The sequence below is a fragment of the Cucurbita moschata genome, unplaced genomic scaffold (genome assembly GCF_002738365.1).
Source record: "Cucurbita moschata cultivar Rifu unplaced genomic scaffold, Cmos_1.0 Cmo_Scf00026, whole genome shotgun sequence".
Taxonomy (NCBI): Eukaryota; Viridiplantae; Streptophyta; class Magnoliopsida; order Cucurbitales; family Cucurbitaceae; genus Cucurbita; species Cucurbita moschata.
The window spans coordinates 2,203,845-2,224,284 of record NW_019268542.1 but is presented as its reverse complement, the minus strand read 5'-3'; the positions used below and the strand labels follow the sequence as shown (position 1 = coordinate 2,224,284).

The 20,440-nt window shown below is 41.0% G+C and overlaps 2 protein-coding genes across 3 annotated transcripts; both read right to left on the bottom strand.

The window, feature by feature from the left end:
* Window positions 1–930: 930 nt before the first annotated feature.
* On the bottom strand, window positions 931–13,958 carry LOC111462023. 2 transcript variants are annotated; one of them, XM_023105674.1, is made up of 8 exons: window positions 13,855–13,958; window positions 6,728–7,178; window positions 5,236–5,313; window positions 5,003–5,145; window positions 4,847–4,917; window positions 3,854–3,949; window positions 1,855–1,947; window positions 931–1,399 (listed from the first exon to the last, which is right to left on the bottom strand). In XM_023105674.1, exons 2-8 carry the CDS (start codon window positions 7,145–7,147, stop codon window positions 1,317–1,319), a joined length of 984 nt encoding a protein of 327 aa, XP_022961442.1. In that variant the 5' UTR covers window positions 7,148–7,178; window positions 13,855–13,958; the 3' UTR covers window positions 931–1,316. The 2 variants fall into 2 exon arrangements, with proteins under 2 accessions (XP_022961442.1, XP_022961440.1); XM_023105672.1 differs by lacking the exon at window positions 13,855–13,958 and having other exon boundaries at window positions 6,728–7,339.
* A 3,707-nt stretch (window positions 13,959–17,665) lies between these two features.
* On the bottom strand, window positions 17,666–19,967 carry LOC111462082 (REF/SRPP-like protein At3g05500). The gene is made up of 3 exons (XM_023105767.1): window positions 19,933–19,967; window positions 19,626–19,853; window positions 17,666–18,178 (listed from the first exon to the last, which is right to left on the bottom strand). Exons 1-3 carry the CDS (start codon window positions 19,933–19,935, stop codon window positions 17,783–17,785), a joined length of 627 nt encoding a protein of 208 aa, XP_022961535.1. The 5' UTR covers window positions 19,936–19,967; the 3' UTR covers window positions 17,666–17,782.
* Between the last annotated feature and the right edge of the window lie 473 nt (window positions 19,968–20,440).

The window sequence follows — 20,440 nt, the reverse complement described above, 5'->3', positions numbered from 1 at the left end:
AGCATGAATTGAAACATCTTTTGATAATTTTGATAACCTTTTCTTCACATCTTCATTGAAGTATATTGTAAGATTGATGTATTTTGGTTCATATCAGATCATGTCAAGTTTGAATGATTCTACATGCAACCTAAACTACATAGAATTGCAAACAAACTTAGTCATTGACCAAAGGAAGCAAAAATGCTTCTTTTACTATATTTTCCAAGTCTACTTACAAATACAACATACATGACTTTATATAACATCAAAATGAAACTCTTGACACTCTTGACCTTACATGAGACATTTCAAGAGTTTACCATAATTAACTATACTTTGTGACTATAATTAGTCACTGTGTATGCTCCACTATGTAAATGTAACTTTCAAGTAAATAAAAAGTCTTAAAATATATTAATAAAATACAATAAGTCTAAATTATAATCCACCCAAAATTTATAACAATGAAGTTTCGTCATTTTTAATGTGGCGTAAATTGAAATATCTTTTGATAATTTCAACAATATTTTCTTCACATCTTCATTGAAATACATTGTATGATTGATGTCTCTTAGTTCATTTTGTAAGTGATACGACTTCGTTAGTTGACACATTGTACCTTTACTTACGTGTCTTGATTGCTATACCAAAAATAGAGGTGAGCGTGAGAGGTATACCATATTCAAGTGAAAAAAACAGCATAAAAATAATAATCTTGCAAGATTACCATTTTTTTTTCCTTTTCAGATAATAAAACGAATAAATTCATAAAATAGAAGTATTGCTTATAGCTTAATTTCAATATATATATCAAACGGTTGTTAATTAAATAACATAAAGAACATTTTTAAAAAATTAAATTTAAAATTCCTACAACTTTTCAAGTTTGTTTCTATTTTATTTTAAAATTTTAAAATTTAGTAATTCATAATTTCATGAACAATGTAATTGCTTTCGATCAATTTGATCGGGCAATCGAGATTAATCGTCTTGATTTTAGACACCTTGGTTTCTATACCAAATTTGACCGACAAACGAAATTGAACTGAATTGCTAACATTCCTAACCTTCACTACTCAGACACAACATGCAATTATCTAATGCACACTTGATCGCTTAGTTTAAGTCGATCGTGTGGACTACTTCTAATTCTATGTCAAAAGCGAGAGAAAACCCGATTCTCTTCTTTCTTTCTCTACCCCATGTCACCGTGCGGTAATGGCCCGGGTGTAAAATAGGGAGGCTATGTATGAAGGAAAATGAAGAAAAAAGGGACATAATTCAAAATGACACTTCTATAATGGTAGAATTGTTCACGCCATGAAAGGTTGATATTAGCATATGAATATTTGATAATTTGGCACAGCATTGCCTGTGTCCAAGTAGTTGACATCAACCACAGCATCCCCAAGATCATCTGGAAAGGATCAATTGTTTAGCTTCCACATATGCCATCAAACTTCGGTTTTGAGTCTATTTAGTTACTAAACTTTAAAGGGTTTTTGAACATCTCCGTAAATTTTCGAGGGTAGTTTTAGTCAACTTAATAAAAAAAAATACCCCTAAACGACCCTTAAATGTTTTAACAATATCATTGACAAAAATACCTTTAAACTAAAAGATAAATAAAAGTTCATAAATACCCTTACCATCAATTCTAGATCAAAATCGTCTAAAAAATACCCTTAAATTTCCGAAAGAGTTTCTTTAGAAGTGTATAAAATACCCGTGAAGTTTCAGAAAATAACGTTAGTACCCTTAAACCTTTAGAAAAATTAAAAGTTCAGAGAGAATTTATAAGGGCAGATAAACAATTTACTTTCATATATTAATGGTAAAAACTTTTTAATAATCTCAGATCAAGAAACGAACCTTCATAGATAGTTCTTGCTATATGGACATAGTCAGGTATGATATCTCTGTATATGATTCCATCTGGACGAGCATCCAGCACCACAAGAACACCTATCATCATCCACATTTTTACAAATTTTCAACTTATGATTTTCTTTTTTCAAGTAAAAAGTCAAGTTTTCATTGAGAATAAATGAAAGAATGCAAGAGAATATGAAAAGAACAGCCTAAGAGGAGCCCATTTAACCCAGGAACGAGCTCCTACCAGCAAAAATTAGGGCTATTGAAACAAATCTTTGCCTAAGGAAACTAAAAATGAACAGATGAAAAATAAATAAGATTTCTAGAAGTTAGGGAAAGAGAGAACTAAAACAAATTTAAGTTTGATATGCAAAATCTTGTGAGATCTCAATCGGTTGAAGAAAGAAATATTCTTTATAAAGGTGTGAAAACCTCTCTCTATAGATGCGTTTTAATATCGTGAGGCTGACGATGATATGTAACGGGTCAAAGTGGACAATATTTGCTAGCAGTGGGGTTCGGCTGTTACAAATGGTATCAGAGCCAAATGTCACGATCCTACATTTTTTACCGTGCGGCGTCATGATCTTGACACGCTCACGACAAGCCTTAAGGGGAATTAAGCCCCTTATATATTTTATTTTTCGCCCTGGCTTTGTGGCTTTGTCGAACCTTAGGTGAGGTTTGTCTTCGCCAATCGAACATCACTTGTGCGGAATCCAAGTTTGTTCAACCACACACGCTGCCTGCACGTGTGTGTTCAATCGACTTGCCTCTACACTAGGCCAAGTCATTTGACTCGACCTTGCCTATGCTCAGGTCAAGGTCTCTCAATGCAATGTCGCATCTCATCTTGTCATCTCGGTCCCCATCGACATGGTTCATATGTCTCGACGCCATCCCGAGTCTCGGGGTGTCGTCGGCCATCACACTTGTTCGACCATCGAGAACGAGCCCGCGTGTCGCTCATCTCATCAGGACTTCTCGAACATCCATTCATTCGAGTTCTATCGAGGCATTGACCCTCCCGTACCCATTCCGTGTCATTTACGGATACCGTGCCGGATAGCAGGTGTATGTAACAACCTCCAACACGCGGGCTGGGGACCAATATCGGCACACTTGTGCCGTCTGATACTGTCCTTGAAAAACCCATTTCAAAGGAAGTCGTCTGAGACACTCGTCTTGGCACGCTCGCCCACATTGTGACACACGTATGGTACCCACACTGTGACGCTCGTCTTGGCACGTCTCGGTGTCGTGCATTGTCCGTCCGATGTCCGATTGACACCAAACTTAGCAAGCATTCACATTTCATATGGATGGACTTAACTCCCGAACCGTATGCCCAAATTCCTTCCGGAACCCCGACTTTAGAGGTAAAGGCCCGAGACCCTACCCGACCCTTCAACAAGCCTATCTTTGTTCCTCTTGTCTATCCGACGTCTCTGTCTTGCTTATGACTCAACTTGTCTTCAATGCCCACTTCGTGTGGTGTGTTAGATGATCCACCAATCTCCTCGGTCGCATCATGGCACTTGTCTAGGCCCTCGCGTGGTCGGATGAGCGCTCACTTGATGGTTGCCGCTTCTATTGTCGCAACGTTCTCCCCCACTTAAACTAGTCATCGTCCTCGATGACATACTTAGGGGCACAACCATTGTTGGGTTGTGACACCAGACATCGGATGGTGTGCCAGCGAGAATGCTGGACACCCAAGGGAGTGAATTGTGAGATCCCACATCAGTTGGAGGGAGAACGAAGTATTCCTTATAAGGGTGTAGAAACCTCTCCCTAATAGACGTGTTTTAAAATCGTGAGGCTGACGGCGATACGTAACGGGCCAAAGTAGACAATATATGCTAGCAGTGGACTTTGACGGTTACATTTCTCATCTCTTAGATATATGTAACTTTACAGGCAGTTCAATTAATTTCATAGATAATAGGTTTGAAGTCAGTTCCTTGGAACACTAAACCAATCTAAGAAAGATTACCTTGTGCCTCCCAGTCCTTAGTAGACTTGCTGGGAATTGGTGCCAGCCAGAGGATATTTCTCATGTTCATTGAAGCATCATAGGGTACATTAGATCCTACATTCAAAAATTCTAGAATTAGCAAACAATGATTTTGAAGTGGGAAAACGCAGATCAAAGCATTAGAAACATCATTATTTTCCTTTCTTGCAGAAGAAACAGGAAGGAAAAGAAAAGAAAAAAAAGCAACAATATTTGTTTATGGTTGCCGGCTTTCATACCTTTCGATCTTACTTACTAATTTGCTTTTCCTACCAGCAACCTACTCTATTCTCTGCTCCCGAAGAGCCTAGACCGGTCAGTAATGTCGTTAATTTGCTTTTCCTACCAGCAACCTACTCTATTCTCTGCTCCCGAAGAGTTTAGACCGGTCAGTAATGTTGTTGAATGAACGAAGACTTCCCTTATCCAATGCTGTGTTGCAATATGAAAACTCTTTTCTTTCCTATTCTCTCGGCTCGATGCTAACTAAAGTCCGAAAGACGCTCAAGGTTTTCCAATCTTCCAAGTTAAAGGACACATCCTATTAACTAAGGAATCCCTTTTCTCATGGAGAAGCCCATCGCACATTCACTTTTTTCGCTAGCATGATAAATAAAGAGCTGTGAGAAAACGAGAAGTCAGGGTTTCTACAAATTCTATTAACGACCCACAGGGAAGGTTTGGCAAAGGTGTCCTAAGAGGAATCATGCCATTCTCTATATGTGCCAGAATGAAAACAGAGTTGCATTTGTGTGAGAAGCACATACTCGAGAAGATGAGTCAGACCGAAATTCAATACGAAGCATGCTTTTTCGGGCTTCTTAGAACAATTAGCACAAGAAATTTGGTTTTAGCTCAAGGATTATGGTCTAGTACTACTCTATATTTCCATTAATGCGAAAGCATTTCACTTCCATGGAATTGAGGTGAAAAAACATATAATGCACACCATACAGTTTATCTTGGTTATACCAATTTGACAATAGCCCATGTTGTATGGAAAAGCCTTCTCATCATAAGCTGGGAATTCCTTAGCATGAAACCTGCCAAATGCAACACTTCACATCTCACTCCAAAGATCAAATAACAGTTTTGAGGGGGAAAATAGAAAAAGAAGAAAGAACTCACAGAATACCAAGCCTGTTATTGTCGAAGGCAAGAAAAAGATGACCGTGAAATAAATCGAAACGGTTCAATGTAATGTTTAATCCCAGAGCAGCGGATCGAGCAGCAATGAGCTCGAACAGGAACTTTAAATATGAATTTAGTTCCTGCAATTTGAATATCATACACCATTTATATGTCCAAATCAAATGTCACAGATATCATAAACAGTAGTTTTTCAGAGTGTAAAAACAGACCTCGCTTATGAAGCGTCTCCCATATGGTGTTCTTGTGAGTTCGCATTTGTGTTTTTTTGATCCATGAACGTTGGGTATCTGTTGCATTACTAAAGCATGTAGAAGTTAATAAACTAGATTCTCAATCCTAATTGAACTATTCAGATTTTGTGATTGCCTTCTTATCATCACCACATAATACAGGACATCAATGTTCACTTAATATAGAACAATGATAGAAACCCATCCTGAATTCATAGTTGAGTTAAGAGCTTAAACTATAGAAAGAGAGTCTATTTTGTGAGATCCCACATCGGTTGGAGAGTGGAACAAAGTATTCTTTATAAGAGTGTGGAAACCTCTCCCTAGCATACGCATTTTAAAAACCTTGAGGGAAAGCCAAAAGAAGACCATATATGCTAGCGGTGGGCTTGGGCTGTTACAAATGGTATAAGAGCCAGACACTGGACAATGTGCCAGCGAGGACACTGAGCCCCGAAGGGGGTGGACACCGGGCGGTGTGCTAGGGAAGATGCTGGGCCCCGAAGGGAGGTGGATTGTGAGATCTCACATCAATTGGAGAGAGAAACGAGTGTCAACAAGGATGCTAGGCCCTAAAAGGGGGGTGGATTGTGAGATCCCTCCCCCTATCAAATGCGTTTTAAAAAACCTTGAGGGGAAGCCCGGAAGGGAAAGTCGAAAGAAGACCATATCTACGAGTGGTGGGCTTGGACTATTACAAATGGTATCAAAGCCAAACTCCAGACAATGTGCCAGTGAGGATGCTGAGCCCCGAAGGGGGTAAACACTGGGCGGTGTGCCAGGGAGGACGCTAGGCCTTGAAGGGAGGTAGATTGTGAGATCTCACATCGATTGGAGAGAGGAACAAGTGTCAGTGAGGAAGTTGGGCCCCAAAGGGGGTGGATTGTGAGATCCCACATCAGTTGGAGAGGGGAACGAAGTATTCTTCATAAGGGTGTGGAAACCTTTCCCTAACATCTGCATTTTAAAAACCTTGAGGGAAAGTCCAAATAAGACAATATCTACTAGCGGTGGGCTTGGTAGGTAGGCTGTTACACATTTATTCTCAATCAAAGTTGAACTCAAGTACAATTTGATTCATGAGATCTAATACACAAACTAATTACGATTTAAGCCCAAGACTTATGATTTGGATATCATGTTTCATTTTGATTTCATCAAAAGGGTTATGCGGTTCAGATAACAATTAAACCATTTGCTGACCCATATACTCCAAAGATAAGTCAACTTGAGCTTGAGTATTAATTTAATTCACAATGTACAACAACCACATAGATTATTACAATGATTTAAACTTAGAACTTGTCCATTCATAGATTACCATTACACATTCCAACATTCACATACACATTAGTCGAAGTATACAAAATGGTACTAATCTTAGAAATGATCAGCTTAGTCCTTCGCCACTATCCAGTGAAGTTTTCATAAATTTGCTATAAACAAGTTCAAGTAAAGAAATGAAACTCACAGGGATTATAGCTGGATCAAGGGTGCGATGGATAGCCCCAGGGTCTCCACCAGAATCAACAGCAAGGCGCGCGAGTTCGAGAACCGATTGAGGCGGCCACCAGACGAGCTCATCCTCCTCTCTCCGGCTCCGATCATCGAATCTGCTCGATCTCAAGCTCCGTCTACTGGAGCATTTCGCGATGGATGGAGTTGGATGGAAGGGAACAAGGAATTTGAAACAGGATCTTATCTCCTTCGCTACGCTAGGGTTCACAGTCGAAGCTTGAGATTTGGAACCGAGAAGATTGAGCAAATCGGAGGGGGCGGCTTTGGGGATTGGCGATGGTTTGGTATAATTGTGAGAGAGAGCGAAGGGAGTGATTGAGAGAGAGAGGGAGAGGAACATGGTGAATCTGAGAGAGATTGAAGGGTTACCCATTTGAGCTGTTTCAATGGAGGTACTGGAAATGCATTGTAATGGAGTTGAAGAACTCGAGAGGAAGATGACGATGGAGGGCGACAAGGATTCGCATCAGATCCGCTGTTCTTCATCTACCGATTAAAAAAATTCTCCATGATTGATTGTAAGACTCCTGCTGCAACACTGCAAATAATTGTTCCCCTTCCACTCTACGCTATCCTCGCAAATTATTGGCCAAATATTTTGAATATTATCCAATTTTCTAATGAAAATTAAATTTAAGGGTGGAATCCGACCCCATCCAACTCCCGAAAGTGATCTCTATTTTCTTGTTAAAGTCATAGAATTAGAGGGAGTGGAATATCCACATCGAATGGAATCACCATCTGTCAAGGTGCTTACGCAAAGAAGCTGCTGGACACAACTGGTCTAGCAAACAGTAACCCTACAAGGACGCTAATGGAGGCCCGACTCCAACTGAGGAAGGCCGGCACTACGACGGCAGTCGACTCCACCAATTACCACAGCATTGTCGGGAGTCTGCGCTATCTGGTAAACACACGCCCTAACCTTGCTTATTCCGTTGGATAAGTGAGTAAGTTTATGGAGCACCTAGGGAGGAGCATTCAGTGGTTGTCAAGCGCATCCTGCGCTATGTAGCCGAAACTAAAGGCTGGGGTGTGAGATACTGGAAAGGAGAAGTTTGAGCGGGTCGGCTATAGTGATAGTGACATGGCCGGTGACGTTGATGATCGTAAGACCACTAGCAAGATGATTTACTTCCTCTCAGGCGGCACGATCTGCTAGCAATCAACTAAGCAAAAGGTAGTTGCTTTATCTTCTTGCGAAACAGAGTACATTGCCGCTTCAATGGCAGCAACATAGGGGTCTGGCTTGCGCTACTGATGGAAGAACTCATCAGAAAAGAAGGCGATCTACCAATGCTTTACGTGAACAACAAAGCTACGATCTTCCTGATCAAAAATCCAGTTTTGCACGACAAGAGCAAGCATATAGAAATCAAATTCTACTATATCCGGGAGCGTACAGATCGGGGGCTCATCAAGATTGATTTCATCCGAATAGAGGAACAGCTTGGAGACATTTTTACTAAATCTCTGGCGCAGGTGAAATTTGAAGAACTTCGCTCAAAGATCGGAGTTCAAACAATAAGGTATATATACAATAGGGTTGTAGGAGGAGATTGTTAGATAAATCTCTATTTACCAGTGAAAGTGATCCCTATTTCTTGTTAAAGCCACATAATTAGAGTGAGTGCATAATTAAAGTGAGTGGAATATCCACGTCCACTGGGTGACTCAACCAGTTCTTTCCGTTATATTTGTTATTTAAATACGTCAAATGAATGAGAAACAAATCATTAGGTATTCACCAAATAAGTCTGTCTCTCTCTTGTGTTTTTCCTCCTATTTTTTCTTTTTTCAACGATCAGCTCTTTTCCTCCCACGATTTCCTCGTCAAATTGATCGGTCAAAACAACACTAAAAGCTGAATTTCAAATGAGTCATAGGGTTGCTAAATTAGCTAGACACGTTTGGTAATTAATTAATTAAATTATAGAAGTATATGAATGAATCGAGATTATGAGAGCGATTTTAAAGATAGGATGATTATAAAACGCTTAAAAGAATTGAAATGTGCACCATTTTTTTTTAATGGTTGAATTATAGAAACTCGTTAAGAGTGATTTAGTTGGAGCAATTCTATGTTGGGTGACCTCTTGAAAATTTTCCTCTATTAGTTTTGTGAAGATAGTCTTCACTCTCAAATAAATGATGTAGTAATGTGGCCATGCAAGGGATGCAGAAAAATGTCAGAATCATTTGATGCTGAATTCGAATTCTAGATCTTAAATCAAATCCTTGGCGTTACAATAGCATTAAAGTGGTACAATTTTTAGTAAAATGGAGTTTAGTGACGAAACAAGGCAGAAGCTGGTGAGCAACATAGCCATATCACAGGGTATGTCGAGGTCATCAGATGCCGAAACCTTATCCAAATCCTCAGCATGAATCTTTACAAAATGGTATCAGAGATACCTCTCCTAGTAAGATGGAGTTCAAGGACGAAACAAGGTGAAAGCCAATGACCAACATGACCATGTCGTAGGAGGATGTGGGCCATCAGATACCGAATCCTTATCCAAATCCTTGGCATTGGTCGTTACAAATTGTATAAGAGCAGTACATCGCTTATTAAGATGTAATTCAAGGATGAACCAAACCGAAAATTGGTGGACAAGTGATACCTAAGTAAATAAGGGATGTTAGATAAAAGCTATGGTTTTCCCGTTAAATAACATTTCCTTAGACTTAGTTGTTTTTTTGTTTTTGAATATCTGAATTAATGTTTTCCGTTTAATGGAATAACTTTTTTTTTTTTTTTGCTCGCAAGGATCAACTTTGTCACAAGATTTGTGCCAGTAGTAATCTTAGGATAGGTTAGTTATTCAAATATGTAAACTAACTTTAACTAAAATATTCTCTCTCCCTTTGTTTTCTGTTATTTTCTTCTTCGAAGAAATTTTCCTTCGGCCGTTTTTTACTCCGTCGACGTTTTCCTCTCAATTGCCAGAAGTCAACAAATGGTATCAGACCAAGTTTAATCCACCAGTGGTATATCATTGCAGAGGAGCCGACTTTATCAAAAGTCAAGTTGAATAGCTCAAGTGGTTAGAGCGTCGAAAGGAGGAGCGAGAGCGAGTGTTCGCTTAGATCGACGAGAGGGGCGAGCAGCATGAGCACCGACGATGGGTCCTCGACACAGGGGCAACGATCGAGGCTATAGATGATTCGCGGGACGCCAAAATTCAGCGACGGCGGATCGAAGGGCGCGACACCATCTTGTTCGTCAGCAAGGGAGGTGAGCATTGCAAGCTGACCGACCCTCTACTTCATCTCAATGCTCAAGGCTAACCTTGTGAGACAAACCGTCTTTACATCTTGGAGTGAGTCAGGAACAAAGAGAAGGCCCATGTGGCTCGGTCCGAGGAGGAAGAGCCGGCTCTTTTCATGGTGAGTGCATCGGTCTTATCATCCCCAATTTCGATTCCAAATACACGGAGGTGCGGGACGCCAAAATTCGACAACGGAGGATCGAAGGGCGCAACACCCATCATGTTCGTCAGCAAGGGAGGCGAGCACCGCAAGCTGACCGGTCTCGACTTCATCTCGAGGCTCAAGACTAACCTTGTGAGATAAACCGTCTTTACATCCTAGAGTGAGCCAAGAACAAAGAGAATGTCCATGTGGCTCGGTCCGAGGAGGAAGAGCCGACTCTTTTCATGGTGAGTGCATCGGTCTTATCATCCCCAATTTCCTTGGAGTGAGTCAGGAACAAAGAGAAGGCTCATGTGGCTCGGTCCAAGTAGGAAGAGCTGACTCTTTTCATGGTGAGTGCATTGGTCTTATCGTCCCCAATTTTGATTCCAAATCCACGGAGGTGGAGGTAATCGACGACGACGTAACTGCTCCTCTGGTGAGCGTCGAACTCGAGGAAGAGCTCCAGCTGGGGAGCCAATTCAACTGAAGGAGGAGCTGGTGTTCGCTTAGATCGGCGAGAGGGGCGAGCAGCATGAGCACCGACGACGGGTCCTCGACACAGGGACAATAAACCATATGACCGGGGCTATAGATGATTCGTGGGACGCCAAAATTTAGCGACGGCGGATCGAAGGGCATGACACCATCCTGTTCGTCGGCAGGGGAGGCGAGCACCGCAAGCTGACCGGCGTCTACTTCATCCCGAGGCTCAAGGCTAACCTTGTGAGACAAACCGTATTTACATCTTGGAGTGAGTCGGAGCAAGAATTTCTGGAGCAAGCTCAGGAACAAAGAGAAGGCCCATGTGGCTCAGTCCAAGAAGGAAGAGCCGGCTCTTTTCATGGTGAGTGCATCCGATCTTATCGTCCCCGGAGGCGAGCACCGCAAGCTGACCGACGTCTATTTCATGTCAAGGCTCAAGGATAACCTTGTGAGACAAACTGTCTTTACATCATGGAGTGAGTCGGAGCAAGAATTTCTAGAGCAAGCTCAGGAACAAAGAGAAGGCCCATGTGGCTCGGTTCGAGGAGGAAGAGCTGGCTCTTTTCATGGTGAGTGCATCTGATCTTATCGTCCCCAATTTTGATTCCAAATCCACGGAGGTGGAGGTAATCGACGACGACGTAACTGTTCCTCTAGTGAGCGTCGAACTCGAGGAAGAGCTCCAGCTGGGCACATCAGAAAGGCACCAGCTGGGGAGTCAATTCAACTGAAGGAGGAGCGAGTGTTCACTCAGATCGGTGAGAGGGACGAGCAGCATGAGCACCGACGATGGGTCCTCGACACAGGGGCAACAAATCATATGACTGGGGCTATAGATGATTCGCGACACGGTGAAATTCGGCGACGGTGGATCGAAGGGCGCGACACCATCTTGTTCGTCGGCAAGGGAGGTGAGAACTGCAAGCTGACCGGCGTCTACTTCATCCTGAGGCTCAAGGCTAACCTTATGTGACAAACCGTCTTTACATCCTGGAGTTGGAGATAGAGCAACTGGTCAGCCTCTCAACCAGGACCGAAAAAGTATCTTGGAGGTGGCACGCAAGGTATGGGCACCTGAACTTTCCTACTGCTCTTCAAAAATTACACAAGGCGAGGCTCAAGACTAACCATGTGAGCCTGGGTCAACTCGATGAGGCTGGCTGCTTCATTTTCATCGAGCGCGGGCTACTCAAAATCTGCAATGATTGACGATGGCTGCTCACGCAAGTTCGATGCACGACAAATCATCTTTACATCCTGGAGTTGGAGATAGAGCAATCGGTCAGCCTTTCGGCCAGGACCGAAGAAGTATCTTGGAGGTGGCATGCAAGGTATGGGCACCTGAACTTTCCTCCTCTACAAAAATTACACAAGGCGAGGCTTAAGGCTAACCTCGTGAGCCTAAGTCAACTCGATGAGGCTGGCTACTTCATTTCCATCGAGCGCGGGCTACTTAAAATCTGCGATGATCGATGACGGCTGCTCAAGCAAGTTCGGCGCACGACAAACCATCTTTACATCTTGGAGTTGGAGATAGAGCAACCAGTCAACCTCTCGGCCAGGACCGAAGAAGTATCTTGGAGGTGGCATGCAATGACGACGGCTGCTCACGCAAGTTTAGTGCACGACAAACCGTCTTTGCATCCTGGAGTTGAAGATAGAGCAACCGGTTAGCCTCTCGGCCAAAACTAAAGAAGTATCTTGGAGGTGGCACACAAGGACGACGGCTGCTCACACAAGTTCGGCGCACGACAAACCGCCTTTACATCCTGTTGTTGGAGATAGAGCAACCAGTCAGCCTCTCGGCCAGGACCGAAGAAGTATCTTGGAGGTGGCACGCAAGATATGAGCACCTGAACTTTCCTACTCTACAAAAATTACACAGGGAGGTGGATTGTGAGATCTCACATCAATTGGAGAGAGAAACGAGTGTCAGCAAAGACGCTGGGCCCTAAAAGGGGTGGATTGTGAGATCTCACATCAATTGAAGAAACGAGTGTCAGCAAGGACGCTGGGCCCTAAAAGGGGGTGGATTGTGAGATCCCTCCCCCTATCAAATGCGTTTTAAAAAACCTTGAGGGGAAGCCCAGAAGGGAAAGTCCAAAGAAGACCATATCTACTAGTGGTGGGCTTGGTTTGTTACAAAAGGTATCAGAGCCAAACACCAGGCAATGTGCCAGCAAGGATGCTGAGCCCCGAAGAGGGTGAACAGTAGGCGGTGTGCCAGGGAGGACCCTAGGTCCTGAAGGGAGGTAGATTGTGAGATCTCACATCGATTGGAGAGAGGAACAAGTGTCAGTGAAGAAGTTGGGCCCCAAAGGTGGTGGATTGTGAGATCCCACATCAGTTGGAGAGGGGAACGAAATATTCTTCATAAGGGTGTGGAAACCTCTCCCTAGCACCACATCGGTGGGAGAGGGGAACAAAGTATTATTTATAACGGTGTGGAAACCTTTCCCTGACCTATGCGTTTTAAAAACCTTGAGGGAAAGCCCAAATAAGACAATATCTACTAGCGGTGGGCTGTTACACATTTATTCTCAATCAAACTTGCACTCAAGTACAATTTGATTCATGAGATCTAATACACAAACTAATTACGATTTAAGCCCAAGACTTATGATTTGGATATCATGTTGCATTTTGATTTCATCAAAAGGTTTATGCGGTTCAGATAACAATTAAACCATTTGCTGACCCATATACTCCAAAGATAAGTCAACTTGAGCTTGAGTATTAATTTAATTCACAATGTACAACAGCCACATAGATTATTACAATGATTTAAACTTAGAACTTGTCCATTCATAGATTACCATTACACATTCCAACATTCACATACACATCAGTCGAAGTATACAAAATGACTAATCTTAGAAATGATCAGCTTAGCCCTTCGCCACTATCCAGTGAAGTTTTCATAAATTTGCTATAAACAAGTTCAAGTAAAGAAATGAAACTCACAGGGATTATAGCTGGATCAAGGGTGCGATGGATAGCCCCAGGGTCTCCACCAGAATCAACAGCAAGGCGAGCGAGTTCGAGAACCGATTGAGGCGGCCACCAGTCGAGTTCAATGGAGGACCGATTTGAGGTGTTTCAATGGAGGTACTGGTGATTGTTGAAGGGTTACCCATTTGAGGTGTTTCAATGGAGGTACTAGTGATTCTGTTGGAGATGGAAATGCATTGTAATGGAGTTGAAGAACTCGAAAGGAAGATGACAATGGAGGGCGATAAGGATTCGCATTAGATCCGCTATTCTTCACCTAACGATTCACAAATGATCCATGACTGTAAGACTCCCGCTGCATCACTATTTCGCTATCGTCGCAAATCATTGGCCAAATATTTTGAATATGTGCTGAATTCGGATTCTAAATCTTGATTCAAATTCTCGGGATATGTCATTACAAATAACATCAAAACGGTACAATATTTAGTAAAATGGAGTTTAGTGACGAACCAAGGTAGAAGTTGGTGAGCAAGGTAATGCAGGGGAACGTCGGGGTCATCAGGTGTCGAATCCATATCCAAATCCTTGGCACGAGTCTTTACAAATGGTACCAGAGATACCTCTCCTAGTAAGATGAAGTTCAAGGACGAACCAAAGTGGAAGCGGGTGAGTAACATGACCATGTCGCAGGAAATGTTGGGGCCATCAGGTGCTAATTCCTTGACATGGGTCGTTACAAACAGTATAAGAGCAGTACATCACGTATTAAGATGTAGTTCAAGGATGAACCAATATCGAGATCCTAAAGATAGATCAGCTAATAAATGTTTAAAAATTGAAAATTACTATCAATAAAATAGAGGGTACCTACCATTTTTATAATTGGATCATAAGAACTCCAAAATTTTTCAATAACCCAACATAAAATTCATTCCGTGAGTGGAGACAAAATACGTTGAAATATCCTTTATTAGTTCTTACACACGATGCCGAGTACAGAAATCAAAAACAAACCCAAGGCTCTTAACTCATCTAAGTCTTGTTCTTGGTGAACACTTTGCCGATCCTTTCAGTAGGGACCAAGGGATGAGATTATATTATATGATGATGTGACGACACGTACCTGGTGTTGAGGATTATTGGGAGTGAGTCCCACATTGACTAATTTAGGAAATGATCATGGGTTTATAAGTGATGAATATTATCTCCATTGTAAGAGGGCTTTTGGGGAAGTCCAAAGCAAAGTCATGAGAGCTTATGCTCAAAGTGGACAATATCCATTGTGGAGAGTCGTGATTCCTAACATGGTATCAGAGCCATGCCAGACTATGTGATCATGTATGGAATATGTAATGGATGAAATGAGAAAAGGAATGACGTTAATGAAAGAGTCCCATGTGATTACATTGATAATCCCAACAATGGAGTGACTTATTGAGTATTTCATAAAATATTCAAGTCACGTGCTACCCTTATATTTTTCAGGTAAAGGTCAAGCTCCCATGCACGGATAACGGTGAACGCTGGAAAGGCCATAGAAGTCAGGAAAAATCATGATATGACAGTAGTATTTAATTTAATTAGTAGTTGAAAGGTGTTTTTTCCAATTTATTTTAAGTTAAAAAACTATGTTACTTTTATTATATGTAAGTCTATGCCTTTATTTTAAAAGTATCTATTATGAGATTTCGCATATGTGTTTAAAGCATGCATGTAGTGACGTCTTTAATTTAGGTTTAGAAAATTAGGAGCCGTAAGGGATGATAGTCTTCATTCTTAAAACCGAGTAACAAGTAACATGACTATATCGTGAATGTTGGACCACAAGGTGGTGAATCCAGAATCCGAACTTAATCTTTGGCATAGATCGTTATGAAACATGCCTTAGTAAGATACGAACCAAAGCTTCTATCAACTCAATTATATAGTACCATCCATAATCTCAATTCAATTAAAAAACGTGACGAAGAAAATTGAAGACTTTGTTAACTTTAAGTCGACAAGAGCAAAACTAAGCGATAATAAGGTCCAAATCTCCCGTAACAACCCAAATTCACTGCTAGCAGATATTATTCGCTTTGATCCGTTACGTATCACCCTTACCTTTACGGTTTTAAAACGCGTCTACTAGGGAGAGGTTTCCACACCCTTATAAGGAGTGTTTTGTTCTCCTCTCCAATCGATGTGAGATATCACAATCCACCCCCTTGGTGCCCAGCGTCCTCGATGGCACACCACTCGGTGTCTGACTCTAATACTATTTATAACAGCTCAAGCCCATCGCTAACTGATATTGTCCGCTTTGGCCCGTTACGTATCGCACGGTTTTAAAACACGTCTGTTAGGGAGAGACTTCCACACCCTCTTAAGGTATGCTTCATTCCCCTCTCCAACTGATGTGGGATCTCACAATTCGTTATGAGATCCCACATCGATCGGAGAGGGAAACTTCCATATAAGAATCTGGAAATCTCTCTATAATAGACGCGTTTTAAAATCTTGAGGGGAAGTTTATAACAAAAAGTTCAAAGAGAACAATATTTGTTACCGGTAGACTTATGCTGTTACATCTCTAAGCCATGTAATTCACAAATTTCATTAAAAACCCGTCAACGATATAATGCCATGCATTCATAATGTATTCTTTCTTATCTAAGAAACCAAGAACAAACCCAAGGCTCTTAACTCACCAAGTTGCTTCTTCTTTTTCGGTGGCTCAATCATAGAAACTCGTTAAGCATGCTTCCGTTGGAGCAATTTTATGTTGGGTGACCTTTTGAAAATTGAATACTTTGTTAACTTGAAGTTGACAAGAGCAATACTTAGCGATAATAAAGTCCAAATCTTCTGTAAGAGTCTAAACCCACCGCTAGTAGATATTGTCCACTTTTGCTCATTACGTATCGCCCTTAGCCTCATAATCCACTCCCCATGGTGGCCAGTGTCCTCGCTGGCACACAACTCGTTGTCTGGCTCTAATATCATTTGTAACAACCCAAGCCCACCGCTAACCGATATTGTCCGCTTTGGCTCGTTACGTATCACTATCAGTCTCACTGTTTTCAAACGTGTCTGTTAGGGAGAGATTTTCACACCCTTGTAAAGTATGTTTCATTCCCCTCTCCAACCAAGGTGGGACCTCACAATCCATTCTTAGATCCCACATTGGTTGGAGAGGGGAACTTCCTTATAAAGGTGTGGAAATCTCTCTCTAGCAAAAAGCGTTTTTAAATCATAAGGGGAAACCCATAAAGAAATGCATAGGCAATATCTGGATAAGTTTTAAAATTGCCTATGCTATTGACAATTGCCTATTATGTCAGTGAATTCTTGCATGCCCCTACTGCAGATCACTTTTTTGCTGTCAAACGTATTCTTCGCTATGTCAAAGGAACACTCCACTTTGGTCTTACTTTTCGTCCATCCACTGTTCCCAGTACGCTAGTCGCTTATTCGGATGTTGATTGGGCTGGTTGTCCCGACATTCGTCATTCTACATCCTGCTATTCTATTTATCTTGGTAACAATTTCGTTTCTTGGAGTGCCAAAAAGAAACCTACTGTCTCACGCTCCAGCTGTGAATTTGAGTATCGTGCTCTTGCCACGACTGCTGCTGAACTTCTTTGGGTTACGCATCTTTTGCATGACCTCCAAATCCCTGTTTCACAGCAGCCCTTACTCTTATATGACAACAAAAGTGCTATTTTTTTTTAGCTCTAATCTTGTTTCTCCAAGTTGCTACATCTTCACATAAAGTATTTCTCGACCTCTCTTTGAATTTTTCAGATCCAAGCTTCACGTTCGTTCAAATCCCACGCTCAGCTTGTTACATCACGACTTACCATATTTGCCCTCTTATTAAAGGGAAATATATTGTATTCATTTATTATTCTCTCTATATTATTTATAATTTACCATATTTCTCTATTCTGTAAATGATTATAAATAAGAGAACTTTCACCACCATTTAGGTGCGATGGTTTTAGCAAACATTTTCCCCAAGTAAGATTTGAACTTAGTTTTCCCATATAATATAATAACCATGTAATTCCCAACTTTTATTAAAAACCCTTCAATGATGTAATGCCATAGCTAAAACTACCACACCAACACATACAAGAAACTTAGAACAAACCCAAGCCTCTTAACTCATCTAAATTTTGATCTTGCCAAACACTTTGGCGATCCCCTCAGTAGGGACCAATGGAAGGAGTGAAGCGACCTTGTTACCCTTCTCGGCGGAGGCTCGCACGGTGTCGTTGTATTTCTCAGTGCAGAGCGCTGCTGTTGGCACGATGGCCTGTGCAACAGTGGGGAAGACAGGCAACTGGTTCAGTGCGTGCCATGCTGAAGCTGCAGACTGTTCCGCCTTGGGATACACTGATTTCACAATACCAGTGACGGTGTCTTTAAGGCCACTACGTTGGATCTCAGAGGCTACGTTTCGAGCCACTTTAGGCGTTTGTAGTGCAGCAGAGATGGCTTGAGATGAGACCTGCTTGACCGTTGGAGGAAGAAGGCGGTCGATCGTTGTCACTGACTCGTCCACCTACACGTTTATGATCAAATAAAATAAGTTTCTAATGTTGTTAGACAAACATGACTCTCCAAAATGGTATGATATTGTCCACTTTGAGTATAAGCTCTCATGGTTTTGCTTTGGGCTTCCCCAAAAGACCTCGTACCAATGGAGAGAGTATTCTTTGATTATAAACCCATGATCATTCTCTAAATTAGCCGACGTGGGACTTTCATCATCCAACACCTCCCCTCGAACAAAGTACACCTCCCCTTAATCAAGGTTTGACTCCTTTGGAGTCTTAGTCATTTTTTGCTATGCCTTCAAGGAGGGTTGACTCCTTTTCTTTTGGAGTCCTTTGTTCGACATTTGAGGATTTACCAATCTATTGGCACAACTAAGTTTAGGGCATGACTCTGATGTCATGTTAGACGAACACGACTCTTCACAATGGTATGATATTGTCCACTCTGAGTATAAGCTCTCATGGCTTTGCTTTGGGATTCCTCAGAAGGCCTCGTACCAATGGAGAGAGTACTCTTTGATTATAAACCCATGATCATTTTCTAAATTAGTCACGTTGGACTTTCATCATCCAACAAATGGTAGTTGAATTTAGGGGTATACATTGAACCTGACAATCCGATGACCCGAACCGACCCAATCCAAATTATAAGGGTTGGGTTGAATTAATTTGTCTGAACTTGAATAGATTCGGTCTGGATTTAGATATAATTTTTTTAAATTAATTATTTTTATTGTTTTTTATTTTAACATCTATCCTGGTATTTTCTTTGTTTGTAGACTAATAAACTGATCATTTAAGTGTAGCTATCTAATTGTGTTTAGTTCTATGACAATGTTGAACTATGTTAAAATGTTACTAGCTTGTTGTTGATGAATAATTTTTTTTTATGATTATAGATTAATTTGTGTTTGTTTTGTGAACTTTTAATATATTTTATCTAAGATTGTATCGAATAATTATGAATTGTTGATAAATAAATAAAAATTAAAAATAATTTTTTCAACCTGACATTTCATAGAGTGTTGGATTGGGTTGGATTTAATTTATCTCTGTTTTATGAATTTTTAATATATTTTTATCCAAGATTGTATCGAATAATTATGAATTACAGATAAATAAGAGTGTTAATATATATATATATATATATATATATATTAACAAAGGACCATCCAACCTGAAAATAGAGGATTAGATTGGATTTAATTTGTATTTGTTGTGTGTTAAATGGTGAATTAGGGATTAATAAAAGTTTTTTTAAAAATGATTTTTTTTTAACTAAATTTTTTTAGTTGGGTTGAGTTACCCATACAACGAAGGCAAAGTGTTAGATTAATCCAAAAATTCTCTCGACGCAATCCAACCCGACTCATGCCCATGGAATTTAAACCAACCCAAGAGCACAACAAATTTAACTGATTATAGGATCAAAAGAAGAAAAAAAAAACGAACCTTGCGATCAATGAACTTAAGAACCTCATTCGAAGGGCCGTGTAACTTATTGTACAAAGGACCAACAACGGACTTCACAGTGCCTTCCATGGCTTCGACGCCGAACTTCAGCGGACCGGACCAGTCCTTTGCATAGTCGTAAAACTTGAGTAAACACATTGCTGCTCGAAATGCCGCTTTTAGAATGAACTCCAAATACTTAAGCCCCCCCTCCTCAGCCCGAGCCGCCTACACAAAATACAACAAAATCCGAACCGAATCGAATCGCAAAAAGTTCAAGTAATGAGAGAGTTATAAGAGGGCTTACCATTTCCAAAGCCAAAACTAGAGGAAAGAATGATGTAGGGGAAGAAGGGAAGAAGGGAAGAAGAAGAGTGGGGATTTATAAGGTCCATCTATAAATATGACGTCATAAATCATTATAAATTTTTATATATTTGTTCTACTCGAAAAATTCAATCCACACAACAACAGATATTATCATTTTTGGGCTCTCCATTTCGTGCTTCCCGTCAAAATTTTTAAAACGTGTCTATCACGGAAAGATTTCCACACCCTTATAAAGAATGTTTCGTTCTCCTCCTCAACCGATGTAGGATCTTACAATCCACCCCCTTTGGGACCCAACGTCCTTACTGACACACAGCCTCGTGTCAACCTTCCTTCGGGGCTTAGCCTCCTCGTTGGCATATCGCCTGGTATTTGTGACAGCCTAAGCCCATCACTATCAGATATTGTCCTCTTTGGGTTTTCCCTTTCGAGTTTTCCCTCAAGATTTTTAAAACGCGTTTGTTAGAGAAAAGTTTCCACACCCT